The sequence below is a fragment of the Pteropus vampyrus genome, unplaced genomic scaffold (genome assembly GCF_000151845.1).
Source record: "Pteropus vampyrus isolate Shadow unplaced genomic scaffold, Pvam_2.0 Scaffold10, whole genome shotgun sequence".
Lineage (NCBI taxonomy): Eukaryota > Metazoa > Chordata > Mammalia > Chiroptera > Pteropodidae > Pteropus > Pteropus vampyrus.
Window position 1 is genome coordinate 15,178,900 of NW_011888791.1, and position 21,702 is coordinate 15,200,601.

A 21,702-nucleotide genomic window follows, 5' to 3' on the forward strand; every position below is an offset into this window, starting at 1 on the left:
GCCACGCCACAGCGGGAGGGGCGGGCCTGGGGGCGGGGCCTCCCAAGGGGCGGGGTCGGCCGCCGCCTCGCCCACAGGGCTCTGCACCTGGGAGTCGGCTGACTGCAGCGTGGGAGGAGCAACTACCCGCAGACTCGCGGCCTGGAGGAGCGGGGCGGGGCCTTCTGCAGTATCGCTTCCGGCCCCGCCCACGTCTGGGGCTCGCTGCCTGTCATCATCCCCAGTGACGTCGTTCCTCGTACTGGCACCTGTATCTTGGCTTTAGATATCCGCGCAGCCGCTAACCAACCACTTGCATTTTGGGCAGTCACTCTCTCGGACCTTGGTTTTTACACTTGTGAAATGAGAACAGCTACAAAGTGGTTCAAAGGCTTGTGCTGAGATGCGGTTGCTGAAAAAATATGTTTAAATGTACGGCTCGTGCGCATATTCCATTTCTAACCTGGATGACGACGGTATAGCCAAAATAGCTTTAAAATAAGAGCCTCAAAGGTGAATGTTGCTTACACTTGTCAGAAATAAATATAACGGTAGAAAAAGTTAAGGGACACATGAAGGAGAGCAAAGGGCAACAGCAAGCTTCCATTTTGACAAATGTGAGGAATCATGTTTTAGGAACGCGCGCGCGCGTGAGGAAGCATCCCAGACTTCTCCCATTTTTTCCCAATGTTCAACCAAATTAAAAAGTCACGATCTCAATGATTACAGCATTAAACTAGTTAGGACATTTCCAGGTAAATGATTTTTTAAATTGTAGTTTTAGTATGAAAGTTTTCACACAAGTTTTCACAAATTGTAGAGGTCAAAAATAAAATACATTATTTTGGCCACGGCGGGTGGTGGAGGGTTTCATTTGACACTTTAAATTCCATTTCATTCCAGGCAAAATTCATAAATGCTTCTCAAAGTTATGCCCTAGTACATGTTATTCAGCAAGGCACCCGAGCAGCCAGCAGGCTGGAACACCCATCCCTACAACCTTCAATATTCTTTTCTCTCCTGTGCAAAAGTTATTTTGTCTTACTCTCTGCTTAATATTGTACTTTCCATCCTGCTATAATTATGGTAACTTAAAAAAAAAACCTTAAAAACAAATGTTGATCGTTTGAAAACCATCTACATTTTAAACATTGGTTGGAATATCATAATCGATATTCCAGTAATACAATCAAATTGTCTTATTGCTGAGGTAAACAAGTTTTAGTAGCATGATCTGATGTTGTCTAGTGACTTTAGCCAGGGATTGAGTCAGTGCAAAATGCAAAACCCAATAAATTGAAAAGAAAAAGAGCCAATTGTTAAAGACTTCATGAATTGGCTTTCATAAACGAAACAGTTCTACATTACATGTATTCAAAATCCCTTTCCACTTACTAGCAAGAAAGGTAATCAAGATTCTTTATTATTAAAAATTGGTGGAATATTCATAAATGCATGATTTTATTTTGCGAATTGGCCAATTAAACATCAAATTATAAGTTTTTCACTGCTAAAGCAGAAGTCATTTCCATGGTACATTTCTTAGTTTACTGAAAATTTAAAATGGAAGTCACATTCCAACATGTACTAGAAGTATTTTCTAAGAAGAGTTACTTTTAACACAAATATGAAATTGAAGAGCAGTCTATTATAAATGAACAACTCATAGCGACAGAAAAGTATAGAAATTCTAATGGATTTGGGGCATTTACATTTTTGTCATTATTTCCACACTGTCATAGGTCAACTAAAAGTGGGCAACAAAGCAACATGCCAAATCTTCCCTTCTTTCCCTTTATAGTATAAGTCATATTGTATCACCATGATGAAAAAACAAATTCAGGTTTTATTACATTTATCTACTTGAAAATGTAATTGTGGTCTAAATTTATCATTTAACGATACATATAGAGCTAAAAAGGTAAATTTGGATCTATTTCTGTGAAAGGCTGGGAAAACAAAGCTGAATAAAATTTAATAACCAGGAATATCCATCAAATAAAAAAACAAGACTTTCTTGTGGTTTTGACATAGCTACATATATATTTTAGTAGAGAATATTTTTAAGGTTATCCCATCCCTCAAATTAGGAGTATATATTTTGATCATTATTGATACACAAGAATAAGGTGGTAAAATTAAAAATTCACATTAGATTGATTTTAAGAATAAAGAAATTGTTAAATAACAGCAATGGCTTCACTTATGAAGCCCAATATGCCAGGTACTAAGGGCTTCTCCAATTCCCTCACTTTACAGAAGAGGGAAGAGAAATGGAAGCTGAACTAGGTGTTTTAGGCCTTTAGTTGTCCTTTTCCACTGTTATTTCTGCTTCTGAAAAAATATAATTTGCATCAGACCCAAAAATACCAAAAATATTGCCTGAAGCCATAAAGTTTGGCTAAGTGTCTCATTTCCATTCCTGATCAAAACACAAAGGTGGTACCCCAAAGATAGAAATCACAAAAATGCATGTCCAGAAAAGGTGGTATGCCATCAGTTTAATTAGAAACTAATATGGAGAACAATATTTTCTCTTGTCAAATTTCTATAGCTAGACCTTGCAAATGACATTTCTACAGAACTCAGGATACATTATTTGTACAGGGTATATACAATGTTCTATAGAAATATTCTAGTTTTTAGCTAGTGAAAATAATTTAGTGGGATATAAAATCTTTGCCCAAGTATACAAGGAAATCAGTTGCATTATGTAATTATTTTTTAAAGACACTTTGACTTATCTTTAAAAAAAATTATTTTTTAAAGATACCTTCTTAAAACACCTGAGTCATAAAAAAATACTATAAAAACCAGCTATTTTACTCTCTCCAACTACTACACATCAATTCTTTGCTGAAGATCAGTTCATTCTAGTGCAAAATACACTGCTGCACCATATCTTTTAGCTTCATGATGTCAATAAGTAGGCATAATTCTGGTATTTTTATTAATTCCATAACTTATTTAAAAGCCATTGTTCTAAGTGAATTGTGCAGCAATCCAAAGTAACTAACAACCAGATTTACCTTGTCATTTTATATATTTTTAATAAATTATTAATTTATATATTATATAAATTAATATATAAAATGACAGCCTAATATCTGCAATTATTTTTCCATTAGGAGGTCAATAGATTAGCTATTACCATCAAAGTATATCTATTTCTTCAAGTAGATTTTTGGTATGTAAGAAACATAACAAAATTGGCTTTTCAAAAAAAATCAAATATTGCCATTAAGGCTTCAAAAATATGAGATAAAAAAATATAAGTTATATACAAAACATCATATTGCGAACTGTAACCAAATTCACAATTTCAATTTAAATGGCAAAGCTAAGATTTTCTATGGCAAAACTATCTTAATTATTTAAGTTAAACAAAAATTCATAATACTAATGGTTCAGTTACTCTACTATGTTTCCCATTAAAGGTATACTTCTAAGGATAGTTTTAAAACTATTGATTTTTCCATCTGTCTTTTAATGTGATACACCGATAATTTTAAACTATAAAAAAAGTTTACAACCCCTTAACTTATAATGACTTTGAAGTTTATTTTACAGCACTTTTATTGAGACATCATATAACTACTGACCAGGACTGTTTACAGATGTAATGCTTGGCCTTTGAAACAATTAAAAACTTTTAAGTACTAAAATTTTACATCATGATTTGTTTAACTTAAGAAGTGTTATGATGGTGAAAACAAGAAAATCTAAAGCAAAGATATGATGATTTCCACAAAAACCATACATTCCTTCTTTATATCAAAGGAAAGGAGGGAAGAAAGAAGGAAGGAAAAAGAAAAGGAAGGGGGAAATGAGAAGAGAAAGAAAAAGGGCAAGACAGGCAAGAAAAATACTTTTTTTTCCCCGTTTGCAAAAAGGAGGGAAACTCTGAGGTCTCAGCAAATAATGTAATCAACTGAGTCAGTTTATGTTAAGGCATCTTCTTTACATATTATTGAATCCCATCATGCCTTTCATATTGCCAGCAGCACCCTGTTGAAACTGCCTCATCATTGACTGAAGTCCTGCCATACCACCTAGAGTGAAAGCAAAATCAGATAATTATTAAGTAGAATTTAAAACATTTGTTACATTTGCCGAATAAGTACTTTAACTTCCAAAAAATATACTGGATTCTGACTATAATTTGATCATCGGCCTTAAAGAACATACCAATTCGGAATTTGTATATTCATGACTATCCTCATCTATAAAAGAGAATGAAGAACCTACCTCGTCAAGTTATGAGAAATAAGTGAAATGACATAGGAAAAAAGTCTTAACAGTACCTATCACACAATAAGGAGTCAAAAAAATCCAAATAAAAAATTTATTTTCCTGGAAGTCCAAAAGAGTCTTCTTGTAAATAGTAAGGAAGGGCAGAGAGTTATTTCATAGGACTTACAGAAGGGCAGAGAATTATTTCATAGGACTTACAGAAGGGCAGAGAGTTATTTCATAGGACTTACAGAAGGGGAGAGTATTTCATAGGACTTACAGAAAAAATTCACCATTTATTAAACATCTACTTATGCCCAGAACTGTACCAAATGCTTTCATATTTATTAGCTCATTCAACTGTCGCAATTTCCTGATATAGACAGTATCTGTGATTTTAAAGAAGGGGATTTGAGGTTCAGAAAGTTTAAGGAACTTTTCATAGGTTACAAAGTAAAAGTGGAACTGGGTTTCAAAATCCTTGTATAATTTCAAAGTCTCATCATTTAAAATATCCAGATTCTAAACTAAAATATCCTAAAATATCCAGGGGAAAAGGTCACCAAAGCAAGCATGAACAAAAGATGATTAAGTGGCTTGCCCAAAAAATCACACAAATGGCAGCACAGGAGTGAATAAAACCTCAGCTAATATAGCACTATTACAACCATTCAGCTTAGAAGTCAGACGGCCATTTCCCTCAATGCACACATCTGTTGAACAGATTTTCACAACAGAAGGTTTATTTAAACTCAATCTTTATAAATTAAACTGTATTAGCAAGTGACAACTTTGTATTTACCCATATGATGAAGAACTCTTGGATCCATCATTTTGGCCATTTGTTGATTCAATTTTGCCATCTGTGACTGGCTCACATTCTTAGACATGTCACCACCTGAAAACAAAAAAAGTTTTGAGTCAATATAGAATGTAATATAATTGGCGTATCCTAGGAATTTTAATAGATTGCGTAAATAAGCAAAAAAAAAATCACCTATAATCTTTAACACAATTATTTCTACTTGTCCATATCCCTTCTAATATTCATTTCAATTACATATATATTTTTGAGAATGAACAAGTGAAATTCTGTATTAAGGGACATTTAAGAGACTTTGAGAGCTAAGGTTTTTCTTAATACTTTGTTATTATCTATGAATGAACCACTATAAGAAAAACTGCATCCAGTGGCTCTTAATAAGCAATAACAATAATTTTTAATAGTGATAAGGGAGTATGCTGAACAAAAACTATGTTTATAGCTATGGGTTAATCAAGAAAGAGACTAGATAACTGGTAAATATGAAAAAATGAATCTAAGAGAACTGGAAAATTTGTATATATCTAAGAAGCTATTAAAAATAGCAAAAAGCTTCAGAGAACAGAAAGACAATCTAACTCCATTTATCAATGAATTTCCATACATGGTCAAAATTCCACAGTTAAAATGGCAGCCAATGAAAGAGATGCACTCTGGAGCAGAACTGATAAGAGCTATTCTAGAGAATAGCTGCTGTGCTTAAGAGACAGGAAGTAAAAGAGATTGAAGCAACAGCAACGAATAAGTAAAATGGCTTCAGTAAAATTATTTCAAAGGAATAGTAACTCTGGAACTTCTCAGGAGCATTTAGGAAGAAGAAAACCAAAGCTGCCCAGTTCTCTGATCAAAGTTAATCTGAATAAATCAAAGAACTATGAATGAAAGATGTTTTTTATAAAACATGATAAAAGCTGTGAATAATTAATAAATCTGTATATGATGTAAATTCTATGTTCATTGGTGATTTCTTGTAAAAGTTTGTTTCTGAGGATTTAAAATTTCTGAAAAATACTGAGTATGATGTGACATGGATGTGCACCACATCCACCACCCAATTCATCTTGGTTGTGCCTTTATTGGGTAATCAATGCTTAGATAAGGTCAGACTGACAACTGAAAAATAAAAGAAAGAAAAATAATGAATAAATAAAGTGAGGGGAAAAAACAATAGCAGGGTCGTTTGGGAAAGATGTTAGAATGACATAACGTATTTATTAATAACTGTCTGAAACAGCATGTGATGTTAGGAATTATAACCAATTTTAAACATGTTGTCTAACTTTTTCCCTTTGTCACAAAAGAGAAAATAGGGTATAGCAAGCAAGGAAAAATAAGAAACGTATCAAAGACAACAGGTGAGAAGAACTTCTGTAAATACTCATTTTTTTAGAAAGCTAGTATCTATAGTACATCTTTGGAGCCTGCCTAATCAAGTTTTTGAAATAATAAATTTACTTTAATGGTGTTTATAATATAAAAAAAAAAAAATTAAGAGAGGGTTGGGACAATTGATTAACTCTTTGGAAAAACATCCACTACAGTCTTCCACTCTCCCAACTGAGCTATGGAAGGCCCCACTATTCTTTGGAAAAACAAATTCATCTTTTTACCTTACACAATACATTGCAAAACAAATTCCAAATGGGACAAAAAGTAAAATCTACAGAATAAAATCAAAACAAATAGAAGAAAATGTAGCTGACTATTGTTGTTATCAACATGGTGAAAATTTCTTTGAGCATAAAATAAATGAAATGAAATGATAAGTAGCAATGTCTACATTAAAAATGAAAACTTGTTTATTAAAAAATATAAATAAAAAGGCAAGTGAAAAACTGAGAAAAATATTTGCAGACATAAACCAAGGATTTTAATGAGTTAAAGCAATAAGAGAAAATAAAATAAACAGAGAACCTAAGAGGTGATTCACAAAGGACATTCAAACCAGTAAATGTACAAAGACATGTCACACTTGAATAGCAACCTAAAAAACGCACATTGAAAAAAATTTGACCATTAAATTGGAAATATTAAATTCCTACAAAACTTATTCAGCATCTCCTATGCTTCCGATCAAACAGACACACTCCCTGGCCTTAAGGAAAACAACATAGAATTAATTGATACAAAAATGAATACTAACATAGAAACAGATAAATCAGCCTAAATATCCAACAAAGTAGCACTGTATTAAACAAATATACATGCTCGACTGAAACAGTATTTAGTGGCCAAAAGTTATATTTTAAAAAATATTTGACAATATGGAAAATAGTCATGATGTATCAGAAAAAACCACTAGTTAATATGAAATGTTATTTGCAATAGGACTCATAGTATTCTTTGGGGATCAAAGGCAATGGGTATTTAAAATTTTTTTCTCATACTTTCTTATATTCTCTAAATTTTATTTACTATATATTACATCTTCAAAAAAATAAAGTCATTACGTTTTTTTTTTAAATAATAATGTTTATTACCTTGAACCTGAAAACAGATAAATCACAGATCACATTATAAACCCCAGAAGTATTTAAATATAACATGAAATACAGCAATATATTTTCTAATACTGGTAACACTTCTTGGTTTTAATTTTTAGTTTCTCAACATTCTTTCCTTTTAGTGTGTTAACTATTGATGAGCTTATTTTTCTTACCTTTGAAAAGTCCTTTGATACCTCCCATCTTTTTTACCATCTGTGCAAATTTGGTATATTGTGTCAAAAGTTCTTGAACATCTCTTGTAGACACACCTGATCCTCTTGCTACTCTTTGGATTCTTCCTGGTTGCTTACTAAAAACCTTGGCACCGTCTGTACTATCAAGTTCTGCAGGCAAGAAAAAATTACTTTCACTTACATACAATTAATGTTCATTATCACAGCAGTCATGTGGAAACATTTTACACAAAGAAAAACAAATATAATGATCAAACCATCACCAGATTTAACAAATGTTATTATCATCTGACATGTTTGCCTGATGTTAAAAAATTAAACATGGAATATATTCAAAAGGATGTTTATAATATTCATAAGCTATAAAAAAAACAAATATACAGGTACTCACCCTACAGTTTAAGCAAAATAGAACATTCTAAAAACCTTTGAAACTCATGTCCATCCTTTACATATCTCACACCCAACTGCGCCTCAGATCATAAACCAGAGGTAAAAGGTATATTTCAAAAAAAGAACAAAAGTGCTCACCTTTGCTGTAAATAACCATTAATGTTTAAATCATAAATTTAGGCATACAAGCAAGCAGAAGTAGGTAATTCTACCTATGATCAACAGAATAATTGTTATGTTTCCTATAATCAACTAATTACTAGTAGTATTTTAATCCTTTCTGTAACATAAAGAATGAGTTAATTTCCTCCAGTGTTTTGTTAACTCAGAATATGAGGTGCATTTCTTCTGGTTTTAATTGCATACAATCTCAGAAATGGATGGCTTTTAGTCAAAATTTCTATTATATCTGCATCCTCTTTACAACGTCCCCCCAAAAAGTGGTCATCTAGCCTCAGTCTTAATATCCCCAGGAGAGAAGATTCACTATCTAAAATAAAGCAATCTATGCCATTCTATTACACCTGGAATTACAGAAAGTTTTTTCACATATTAAAATGAAATATGTTTGCCTGGTACTTCTTCCTGTTTGCATAGATGTCTCCTTGCCAGGCACAAAGAATAAAGTTTTGAAATATTTGAGAACCACATGTCGCCTATGAATTTTCTCTAAGTGATATTCAATCCTTCTGACTGTTCCTCTTATAACATGGTTTAGAAACCCATTTATCACCCTGATTTCCTAAATACTACTTCTAATTTGTCTATGCCCCCTAAGTGTAGTGTCCAGAAGTGAACTAAAATCTAGGTAACGTATGATTACCAATATAAATAAAGATCAAATTATCTCATAATAAACTTACAGTCCATTAAAACCTCTAAATCCATTTCAGAAATGCGGCTTTTAATTCACATCTTCAATATAAAATATTTAGGAAACGTTTATCATATTCCTTCCAAGAGCTCAAATGGAGTGAGAGAAAGAAGATAAGCTAATCATAGCAAATCACAGTAAGCAATATGATAGAGTTAAGCAAATAGATGAAGGAGACAATTTAAAGAAGGAAGTCAGGAAAGGCTCCATGCTAGTGGTTTCTCTTTAACTGAGTAGTCCTGAAGGACAAGTATGAGTTAAGTAGAGAAGAGAAAGGAATAAGGAACATTCTAGGAAGCAGAACAGGGAGTGATATGATAAATTAAAATAGTTTTGCATAGCAGGAGCCAAGCATAGATAAGAGTTGATAGATTTAAGAAGTTGCAAAAGTAGGTAAGGACAAGGTTATAACTGAACTTGTATGCCAGGCTTAGGAGTTTGGAATTCGTCTGAAGACAATAAAGAGCCATTGAAAGATTTTGACCTCAGAACTGTCATTTATAAAGACTATTCTTGTGGCAGTGAGGAAGAAAGATTGAAAAGAGGAGTGAAAAAAGAAAAAGGGAAGCGTCATGAGGCTACTGTAGCAATCTAGGTAGGAAATGATGAATGGAAGAATTAATGTAGGGAATATAGAGGCAAAGGGAAGAGGGAATATATAAGAAATATTTAGAATGTAGAACTCACACTTCTAAGGTTTCTATATTCCACTTGAAATGGTAAAACACTGATACAAGTAGACTGTGTTAAGTTAAATACCTATGTATACTGTAATACCCAGAGTAACCACTAACAAAACTATTCAGAGATCTATTAAAAAATAATATAAGTACATTAAAACAATGGTCAAGTAATCTACAGGTAAGGTGAAAAAAGAAAGAAGAACAAAAATCAGAGAGAACAAACAGAATAAAATCCTAATTTAGGTAGAACTAAATCCTAATATATGAATAATATATCAGTTAAGAGATTACCAGAATGTATTAAAAGAAAAAAACATAACCCAATTATATGCTATTGACATAAACTCACTTCAAATATGGTATCAGTAGGCTAAAAGTAAAAAGATACACAATGCAAAAAAACTAAAAGTTTAAGTGGTTATATTAATATGTGACAAAGTAGATCAGAGACAAAGGAGGCCATTACATATATAATGATAAAAGGGTTAATTTACTAATAAGTCATAATTCTAAATGTGTATGAACCCAACAAAAGGGATTCAAAATATATGAAGCAAAACTGACACAACTGAAAGGAGAAAAGTTAGGCATTTCAATACCTCTATCTCCATAATCACAGAACCTCTAGACAGAAAAGCAGCAAGGATATAAGTCTAAGTTGACCCCAGTTTCTAGCTTGGATGACTGAGTAGACAGATGGAAGTGTCACTCACCAAGGGAGAAGCACTACATTTTGGATGTGATGTGCCTCAGAAAACTTTCAAACATGTAAATAGGGACGTCTGTCCACCATTTAGTGAGCACCTAGAGAGAAGGTGATCCATAGTGTAGGCTCTTGAGTCAGAATGCATGAGTTCAAAGCCCAGTCTCACCACTCCCTAGCTAATGATCTTGAATTAATTACCCAACTTCCCTGTATCTCAGTTTCCTAATCAGTAAAAGCTAAATAATAATGGATTTTGACCCCAGAATTGTCCCTTCAGAGTTTTTGTGAAGATTAAGCGAGTTAATATATGTAAAGTGTTCAGAAGAGTGCCTAGCACAGAGTAAATACTCCAGATATTGTTGCAAATATTAATTCTACATGCAAAACTTTTTCTAGTGTTGAAGACATAGCAATAAGAAAGACACAATCTTATTTAGGTTACTATGAAAGCCTAGAGCTCAGGAAAGAGGTAGAGACTACAAAAAATGAACAATCGGGCGGTAGACAACACATAGATGTGGAAAAGAAAAGAGAATGAAAAATGAGAAGAATGATAAGAAATAATGGCTGAGGACAGAACCCTGTAGCATATATTCACTGAAGAGATGAGCTGAGAGAGACCAGTGAAAGTTAACAAGAAAAGTAAGGGTAAAAGTGTGGAGATGGTATAATGGAAACTAAGGAAAAATGGTGATTAATATCCAGTGTTGTAAAGACCAGTAGAAAGTTATTGGAGATCTTGGTATGATCTATTTCAGAGTAATGGTGGGGCCAAAAGTCAGATTTCAATAGTTTAAGAAGAATACAAAATGTTCTTTTAAGAAACTTGACTAAAAAGAGACACAGAGTAAATGCATGAGGGAGAAGTAAAGCCCAGAAAATGTGAATTTAAGAATGTTTATACCCTGATGAGGAAAATAAGTCAGCCTATCAGGAGAAACTGGAGATAAAGGTAAGGATTTTCCTGATAGAGAGAGGTCCTTGAAAAGGCTTGAAGAAAAGTTTGTTGCTATCACAATCTTACTGGTATGTTAGCCAAAGGTAGAGAAAATTCAATGCCAAAAGCCTGTATGTATTTCTTTGTAAATAAGGCCAGAGGTCAAGTGGTAGAAGCAGAAGGCCTAAAAGGTATTTTTGGCACACCTGCTGGACTGAATAAGAACAGGTGCTAAAAAACTGGTAAAAAGATAAAGGGGTCATAGGACTAGAACTATTAATGGAATGAGGACCAGATAAAAGATATGGAAGTATAGGAGGTAGTGATAACACAGGATCATAGAGATAGAGCAGTATACTTTTTCTGAGAAGACTGAAAAATGGATAATCAGTTTCAGAGCAAAATGAGTTTGTAAACATTGCTTCAACTATCCCTCTCTTATAGATTCCACTTCATGGTAGCATATTAGAGCTCTGAGGAGACTTATAATAAACAAACTTAGTTTTTTAACCTAGTATCCCACCAAACTAGACTACAGAACTTCCTTTTTATTTCTACCAACATCATGAAGAACTAATGGTCTTTACATGAGACTCACTTGGAGAAGAACTGTACTAGACATTTCTCTCAATGATGAAGTCGATCTAATAATAAAAACCCTGTAAGAGTTTTCAAGGAGCTACAAATCTATCTAACAAAAATCTTTCAGTCTAAATTTTTCCTCATCTTGTCCATGAGACCACAGTGACACTCTTAACTTGCTGATATTCAGAACACTGTCCTCCAAGTCAAGTAATCTACCATCTTACCTTGATCATTCATACTATCCATTATTGTCATCAATTTCTTTAGCCTTGCCATTGACTCCTGTTCATTTCCTTTGCTCATAAAATCTGTTCCAAAACCAGGTATCATCCCCTAAAACAGATATATTTAAACATAAAATCAACAACAGCTTGAGATTAATTTTTCATAATGTTGACATTTAACTATTAGCTTTAATATTGCACTAAATTTTTCAAATATCTCTTTTTACCCAGATATAAAGAATAATTAAAGCAAGCGCATCCATTCTCAGAAATTTTAATGAAAAACAAAAAAAGTTAGAAAAAACTTTTTAGGTTAACTAACCAAGATCTGACTGAAGGGGCCCATTTTCATGATATTTTGAAATTGTTCATACATGTCTCGCAACGTAAACTGACCTGAAACACAATATAAATGATTCAGATATATTAGAGAATATACATTTCATTTAATAAAACTAATCTTTTCCTTAATCATGGGTTCATCTTGAAGCATACTTACAAAATATCCAATCAATAAATATTCACTGAGCAGTTACTATGTGCAAGATCATAGGATGAATGCAGTGAATATACAGATACACAGACAGATCCTATCCTAAAGTATCAGAGAAAATGGAATAAACAAATTTGAAAATAAGGCAGATAAACTACACCCACTAGGAGGAATAAAATTAAAAAGACTGACAACACTAAAAGTTAAAGATGTGGAGCAAGCAGAACTCTCATATATTGTTGGTGAGAACACAAAATGGCAAAAACAACTTTAAAAGATTGTTTGGAGTTTCTTAAATGGCTTAGCTGTTCATGAACTGGAAAATGCATAGACAAGATGAACTACTACTCAGCAGTGAAAGAACAGGCTACAGGTTACTATAACTACATGGAGGAATATAAAAAATATGCTGAGTCAAAGAAACCAGATTTCAAGTAAAAAAGGACATACTCTAGGATTTCTATGATATAAAGTCTTTACTGGGAAGGGAAATAAGCAAACTTTCTAGAGTAATAAGTGTCCTGTTTCATGATGAAGTGTGGATTATTATGCATTTGTCAAAACTGATGGAGTAATAATACCCTTACAATCTGAGCATATTATATGCAAATTAACTTCAATAAAAAAAAAAAAAAAACCCACAACCAGAATGAACAAGACGAAGGAGAAAGAATACTTTCTACTTATGTCCTAAAGATATAAATGGAAAAGTATTTGGTTTTAGGCATTATTTTTTTTTTTTTTAGTAAAATGCTATTTTATTTATGCATATATACACTTAATAATAAAATCCATGCATGGGGATGACAATAAATTTAAGACAATGCTTATCTTGGAGGAAGACAGGAGGTGAATAGGAAGAGAAAAAAAGGGATAAACTGGTGACTTTAATTGTTTCTGTAGTGTTTTAGTCCCTCAAAAATAACTACAGCAGGTTTGGGAAAATGACATGATTTGACTGAACTTTCTGGTCAGCACGTATTTAATACTGTTTTCTATACTGTTCTGCATGTTTGAAATATGCTATTAAAAAATACCAGAAAACAGTTGCATGTTAGGGGGAGGAAAGACTGCAGTGGAAGACAGCAGAATAAAGTTAATAATGATGGTTGAAAGACATTGCTTCTGGCTTTAGCAACTAAATCTGCTAAAGATGATCTCACTTTTAGAAGAATACACTGGAAGAACTGCATTATCATAATAAAAATTCATACTATTCTTTTTAGTATTATATTGTGAAATGCATTATAAAATAAGAAAACGAAGACCAACTAAAAAATGTCATAAATGGCATCTTTTTTATAGAGTATCAAATCAGGAAGACATGTAAAAGTTAGGAGATGCTGCACAGATGGACTGACCACAAAGGAAATTCACAGTAGAGAGAAATGTATCAGAATTACTAGAATATCAATGTGATGTGTGAAGTCAGGGAATTTAGAGAAAAGTATGTAGGCCACCAAGATCGGTTAGGAAAACAATTATACGAAGAGAAGGCAAATAAAAGTGTAGAAGTTTTGCATTTTTGCTACTAAAAACACGAGAAGAGACACAAAAGTAGGACAGAACTGGAGTTTATCCAAATCAAGTTCCAGTTTCCCTAAAGGCTGTACTATGCCTAAAACCCTGCTTAGGCATTCTGAATCTGAAGTGGTAGTACAATATCCTACAAGAAATATTATAGCAGGCAACTAGAAATGTAGAATTAAATAGTGGTAGAAAAGATTAAGGCTGAAATACAAATTTGGCCACTGTACAAAAGTGACAATTGAAGCTAAGATTATATAGGAAATCCACCATCATGAAATCCAAGAGAAGAGTCTGAAAACAGAAAAGGCAGATAATACTGTTAAATACTGGGAATCAAGGAGAAAGAAAAGCCACCACATTTGGTGACCTCAAAAATGAGTAGAATTGTTAGGAGTAAAAGCAAAATGCAGAGACAAAAGGAGTGACTCAGGAGTAAGAAAGTAGACTGACTGGAAATAAATAACCTAGTTTCGTGTGGTGGTAGAAGCAGCAGTTAAGGCTAGTTAAGACAATGGAAGGCAGGGGAAAGAATCAGCAATGAAGGATAAATTCATTCAATCAACAAACATTTATTAAAGACTCACTGAGTGCCAAAAAAATGAGCTAAGTACTGTGAACATAAACAATGAAAAACATAGCTATGAAACCTCCCTTCATCTTCAAGCTGGGAAGACAAATAATTGTGATGAATAACAAAACAAGTACAGGGTGCAATGGAAATAGCAGAGTAAAATGTCTGAAGGACATGTAGGGAGAGACCTGAAGTATAAGTTAGACTGTTTGGCTTGGGGAGAGGAGGGAAGCAGAAAGAAGAGAGGATACTTGTCTAAGAGGCAAAAAGAGTAGCAAGGGTAAAGCCTCAGAGGTAAGACGACCATGTCCATGTGAGAAACAGAGAAATTCAGCATGACTGGCACATGCAAGGCTAAAAACAATGTTGAAAAATGACATGGAAGATGTGGGCTAGATGGCAGTCTTTGAAAACCCTTCTAAAGGCAATGAGAAGCCACTGAAAAGATTTTAAGAAAGGCAGTATTGGGATCAGATTTGCATTTCTGAAAGACCATTTTGACTGCAGTATAAAAAGTAGGTCCAAGGGAAAGAGTCCAAGAAGCTGGAAGATGTTAAAAGATTTAGAACAAACAAATCTAGGCAAGTGATGAACTTGCATAAATGCTGAGCAACTAGAGAGAAGAGGATAGAATGGTGATAATTAGAAGGTAGAATCATTAGGACTAATTGACTCATGGGAAAAGGGGTGGGCAGAGCGAGGAAGAGATAAGAGTCAATGACAACATCCAAGTTCTGACAGGCAAAAAGAGAAACGATGTTATCATTCACTGATGATAACAATGGGGTGCAAGGTTTGGATGGGAAGATAAAAGTATGTTGACTTTGAAGTAGCACCAATGGAACATCCAAGAATGGTCTAGTAAACATATAGATATGAGTCTGTAGCTCTAGAGAAAGAAGATGGCCTAGAATGATCCCTGAAAATCACCAACATTTAAGAGAGAGGTAAAGACATAGATACCTAACAAGATGAGCAAAGAGGCAAAATAGTATGTGGCCATGGAAATTAAAAGTAATATCTTTTTGAGAAAAACAGAAATGGTCAATAATAATATATGTTGAATGTTTCTAATGTGCTGGATATTTTACATACATAATTTAATCTTCACAACTCTATGAAGAAGATACTTAGTATTACCTACTTTTTACAGATAAAGAAATTGAGGTCAAGTAATTTGAAAAAGTTATGTTAGATTTAAAAACCTGAACTCTTAATCACAATGATATACTTCTCTATAGGAGTGATCTTCAATGTTGGGTGAAGAAAATATATGTTTGTGTATTTGATCTCATTCTTTTAAATTTCTTTACATAGATAATTTAGAATTAAACCAATTAGAAGAAAACATTCTTTCTTTTCACCTGTTTTACTTCATGGAACCCAATGAAAGCCTCAATTTTAACTTTAAGGCAATTTGATTATAAGAAAGAAAACATTTAATTCTATAATTGCTGAGATGTCTGAGATTTAAAGTGATTTACATATAAATCATTAAAAAATAAACATTTGAAGAGTTGACCAGTAATAGATTTATCATTTCAAACAAATTAACACTAGCTTTATTAAAAAAAATCAAGGAAAGATATTCATATACCATGTTTCAACTTCTCTATAAGAGCTTCATTGTCATCCAACTTCAACTCGTTGACTTTATCTATCAATCCTTCAATATCACCCATACCTATAAGATCCAAAAAAGTAAAATTAACAGTAGTATACCTTTCTTTACATTATATAAAATACATGCACATACATAATAACCCTGTGAGATAGGCAGATCGGATAGTTCTATTACACTTCATAGGTGAGAAAACATAAGCTAGAGGGGTTAAGTAACAAAGCAGGGACTCCAGCCCAGAGTTTAATTTCAAATTTCATGTTCTCTAACTAGAATACCCGGAGACATTACAAAAGTTTTACTGCCATTATCACTGCTATTACTACAAACATATATTTTTGTATTGTGCTCTAAAACTTTTCCAAAGAACCTGCCATCTAATAGTTCATTTACCACTCTAACCACAGCAAGCAAGGAATACAAATCATATAAGAAAATGATTTTCCTGAACTAGTTGGTGAGAAGGCAGAATTAAAATCCTAACTTGTCCTAAATATCCATGCTATTTCTTGGAGGTTTTTCTATATCCCCATCACTGTACATACCAAGAAGTTTGCTGATGAAAGGCTGTGTTTTGAAAGGTTCAAAGTCATCTATATGTTCCCCTGTACCAATGAAAATAATTGGACTTTTTGTGGCAGCAACTCTGCAAAAAGAAAGCATAAAAGGAAAACAAATTTCCACTAGATTTCAAAACTAATTAGACAGAGGTACATAGCTCAAGTTTCTGCTCACTAGTTCAAACAAAACTGTATGAGGACTCCAAAATTGTTTCTATTTAAACTTCTTTTATAGACCATATTAGGTCTACTATCGAAATATACTTTAAATAATCAACAATAAACCATGAATATTCACAAACAAATACCCCCCACCCCCCGAGTCCAAGATATAGGACAAGAGCATCAATGATACTTACGCACTGAGCGCACCACCTCCTTTTGCATGGCCATCAAGTTTTGTCACTATTACTGAGGCTACATCTACTTTATCTTTAAAAGCCTTAGCCTGGGCTTCACAGGCCTGCCCAATGGAGGCATCCATCACATAAACAATGTTATCAGGTTGCTAGAAAATGTAAATAGAAAAGATACATATTTTTACTGATCTTAAACTATTTCCTCATTAGAAGCTATATAAAAATATTTATTATAAATAATTATTCATTCAATCAATAAATATTTACTAAAAGAGTACTACGTATTAGGCACTGTTTAGGTCCTAAGACAAAGAGATGAATAAGAAAATCCTTGCCCCATGGGACTTACATTCTAGTCAAAGGAAACTGATAATAAATAGGCAAATAAACATTTCAGATGTACAACAATTAAAGCAGGATAGACAGTATCAGTTTTGAGTTGTGGGAGGCTTCTCTAGGTAAGGTAGATCTCTCTGGAGGTAACATTTAAGACAAAGCCTGAATAAAGAGGAAAAGTTAAAGTTATCAGAAGATCTGGAAGAATCACATTCTAGGCAATAGGGACTAGCAAAAGTAAATCAGAGAAAAATCGAAAGTAGAAGAGTGTACACTAAAACCAAAATGAATAAAATATAGCTGAGGCTATTTACCTTGGCTCTTCTCAACTAAATGAAAATAATGGCATAACTAAAAATAAACTTATTAGCATTAACCAAAGAATTATTGCCACCACCCCAAAACATGGATTCATAATATGTGCTTCTCCCCAAATTACTCCCATTACAGTTTGAGACACTAAATGATTATTTTAAAATGCTTCATTTTGAAAATCTTTGAAAATTCATCTAAAATAAACATTTCTTATTTAATTTAAATATTTACTGAAAGGAAATTCAGTGGTTATTAAAGGTTAATTCTTAAATTTTTTGTTTGTTATTTTTCTCATATATACTAAGATGAATAAGTGAGAAAAGAAATTATTTTTTTGATACTTGCTCATGAAAATTTCATCCTTAATGTAGAGAAGATTAAGTCTTTATCATACAGACAGAGGTGCCCAAAACAGAAATAAATCACTCAAAATCTGTCCTATAGGCAAAAAATAACATATAATTAAATTAACCAAAGTCTTTATAATGTTAAATTGAAAGCTACTTACTATAGCATTAGCAACTTGAAGCATTTCTTCAAACAAAGAGTCTTCCTGTTTATGACGGCCACTTGTATCAACAATAATAATTTCAAAATTTTCATTTTTGAATTTCTCCACTCCTTCAGAGGCAATGATAACAGGATCCATTTCTGTATAGCTATTTAACATGGACAAACGACTTAACAATAATCACAATAGCAAAACTTCCAAATACTAATAATTTTGAAATTGTGACTATACCTTTTACCTATTCTGGAAAAGTCATAATGATCTCAATTTCAATTTAGAAAAATAAAATCTAATAAGGATTAAATATAACAATTTACTTCTAGATCAGCATGAAGCAGCATCCAGCCTTCCAATTACAAATCCTGTATGATTCTGCTGCATGTCTTTTCTGAATGAGTTGTGCTTTCCTCAATTTTTTAAATTTTCTTTAATAGAGTAATTGAACTTGTATTACCTAGTATTTCACACATGCTTTTCCATTTAATACCCTTTTGTAAACATTTTATAAAACAATTAAATATTCTTGTAAAACACAACTGTTAGGCTATTCAGCATTCCATCAGATGGCTATGCTAGCATTTATTCAATAAATGCCCTACTGTTTAAGGATTTTCCAATTTCTTGGTATTAAAAAATATAGCCAATATGAAATATAAGTAATATTATTTCTTCGTAATTGTTATGACACACTCCTACAAGTTGAATTTGGATCAAATGGTCTGATCATTTAGACTTTTGGTTTTTAAAAGGAAAATGTCCTCCCACGAAAGTTTAATTTCATTTCTATTTCATTACATTTTTATAATCCTCAAAAATCTATTCAACTTGAAAATCAAGAAATGAGATTGTATTTTAATTTGTAATCTTTTGATTAGTGGTAACTTTTTTTTTATAAAGAGCAGTACTGTCAAATGAAAAGACATATAATGGAAAGAAAATGTTTTTCCCTTAGATTAACAACAATCAGAAATACACTAAATTAAAATATGTATGAGATTTAAATGAAGAAAAGTACTTAAGAACATAAAATTTTTTGACAAAAAAGACAAAGCAGGTTCCTAAATGTAACTATATAAATACAGTAAAGATATCAGTTCTCTCCTAAATTAATTGATTTCAATGTAGTTCCAATCAAAATCTTAGGGACATTTTTCTTTTTGTAACTTAATAGAGAATCCTCAGATTTAACCACGGAAATAAGCTGGTGAGATCAGGCAAGGATATGTTGAAGATGATTATTATCAGATATTTTTAAATATGATAGACACAAAATTTATAAATGTGCAAAGAAATATGATCAAAGATGTTCATAAGGGGATTAATTATATATGTGCATGCAATAGAATACAATGATATCATAAAAAAGAATGACCTTTAACAGTATATTGTCTATTATATAATTATTAAGATCCCATTTTAAGTAATCATTTTAATGAAGTATAACATATAGAAAAGTTGTACAAATTATAAACTCAGTGAGTTTTCACAAAGTAAACACACTCAGATCAAGAAACAGCATAACCTCACTCCCTCCCAAGAATAATCACTATCTTCTCATATCCCATTTTTAATCAACTCTATAGTGGTATATTCACATACAATAAAATGCACTATTTTAAAAGTTCATTTTGATGAGTTTGACAAATTTACACAACCCATATTAACCACTACCAAAGCAATCAAGGTAGAAGCACTAAAAGATTCCATTTCAATTTATGATTTATCTATCTATCTATCTATCTATCTATCTATCTATTTATCTATCTATCTTTTTATACATATATCTGTGTTTATTTGTGTAGCCGTAAATGCACAGATAGACATGCTAAAAACTGGTAAGGGGAAGTGAAACTGTTAGTGCTTTCACTTCTTTAAATTTTTTAATTAAAAGTGTTTTTTTTAAAAAAAGACAGGATAAATAGCATAACAGTTCTATATCTACCATCCTCCCAAAATGCTATATGTAAATTTGACATTGCAGATACAGTTCAAGTCCTTCCCGAGCTTTAGTCTCTTTAGCTCTCGCAGAGGAAACAATGCTAATACTTTAGTCCACATAACGTTTTATATGTTTTTTAAGTTTACATGAATAAAGGAGATTATTTAATAAATGATATTGAGAATACTGGTTAAAAATTAGTGCTCTGACTTTGGCCAATAGTTCAAGTAATTATCAGCTACATTAATCATTTGCAAATTGTGAACCCTAAAGATATAACTGTTTGTTATCCCTTGATTTTTACATCTATATTAGAAAGAGTTCCTATCCTAAAAATAAAATTCCTAACATTATTCTTTAATCTGCCTGTCAGAAATAATCTTAAAAAAATAAATAAAAAAAAAATTTTAAATAAAAAAACCTATAACAGCCAAAGTTCACTAGCTTTCTTGGCCAGCCAAAAAGTAAAAGGTAATGATTAACAAAATATCATATATTTAATTACCTCAAATTTTTGTCTCTTTAACCTTTCTTCCTGAGGGTATAATAAACCAATTACTTTAATAATGCTAAGAAAAATGCTATTCCCTCAAACGAGTCCTTCTAAATTCAATCTAGACTCATTTCTTTTAATTAGTCATTCTAACATATACAAACTACCTGAACGGCAATATATCAAATGAAGGATAGCAATAATGAGAATCTCTACCTGAGATAACTATAGATTATAAGCCATTTTAGGATGATCAAACTTTTAAAATGATGTACTCAAGAAAAAGACAGTATGGAATTCACCACTGTATTTAATCAAGGAATGCTTCATATAGGTCTTAAAAGAAACAGCAAGAATAGAGAAGCAGAAAAAGTTCAGAAAGCATGCACAGAAGGATGATAAGTATAGGCAGAATTAAAAACTAAACAGTGTCTACTTTGATCAGGCTGAATCATGTTATAACAATAAAAAATAACAATTTATTAATTATATCTACTTTGTTCCAGTAAGGATTTAAGCTTGTAAGTATATATTAAAATGTGACCAGATAGAATGAAATAAAAAAAAAATACACAAGATGAGGCACTGAGTATCAAAATAAAAAATAGAAACCCACCTTCCATAGAATGGAATTCTTGCTTTAGTAGCATTCTGTTTTAGTTGGTCAAAAGCCCCTACAAGATAAAGAGTCAATGAGTCCTCAAACTTGAAAATAAAAATTACAGAAAATAATTTTAAAATTCTAACACATTACCTGCTCTGAATGTGTCTGCACATATTAAACAGGTCTTCCAACCTTTCCTCTGATAATAATATGCTAACTGGGAAAGAAAGATTTTAAAAATGTAATATCAATA

At 32.3% G+C, this 21,702-nt stretch overlaps 1 protein-coding gene across 1 annotated transcript in view; it reads right to left on the reverse strand.

Moving 5' to 3' along the window:
- Positions 1-3,515: 3,515 nt before the first annotated feature.
- The window catches only part of SRP54 (signal recognition particle 54), a 33,642-nt gene continuing 15,455 nt past the window's right edge, over positions 3,516-21,702 (reverse strand). Inside the window, exons 5-15 of the mRNA XM_023521656.1 lie at positions 21,600-21,681; positions 21,462-21,519; positions 18,411-18,561; positions 17,252-17,400; positions 16,878-16,978; positions 16,309-16,395; positions 12,440-12,513; positions 12,118-12,226; positions 7,695-7,865; positions 5,015-5,110; positions 3,516-4,031 (exon numbers count right to left, since the gene is read on the reverse strand). Of these exons, the coding sequence (XP_023377424.1) occupies positions 3,940-4,031; positions 5,015-5,110; positions 7,695-7,865; positions 12,118-12,226; positions 12,440-12,513; positions 16,309-16,395; positions 16,878-16,978; positions 17,252-17,400; positions 18,411-18,561; positions 21,462-21,519; positions 21,600-21,681 (1,170 nt within the window). The 3' untranslated portion in view covers positions 3,516-3,939. The remainder of the gene's footprint in view (positions 4,032-5,014; positions 5,111-7,694; positions 7,866-12,117; positions 12,227-12,439; positions 12,514-16,308; positions 16,396-16,877; positions 16,979-17,251; positions 17,401-18,410; positions 18,562-21,461; positions 21,520-21,599; positions 21,682-21,702) is intronic.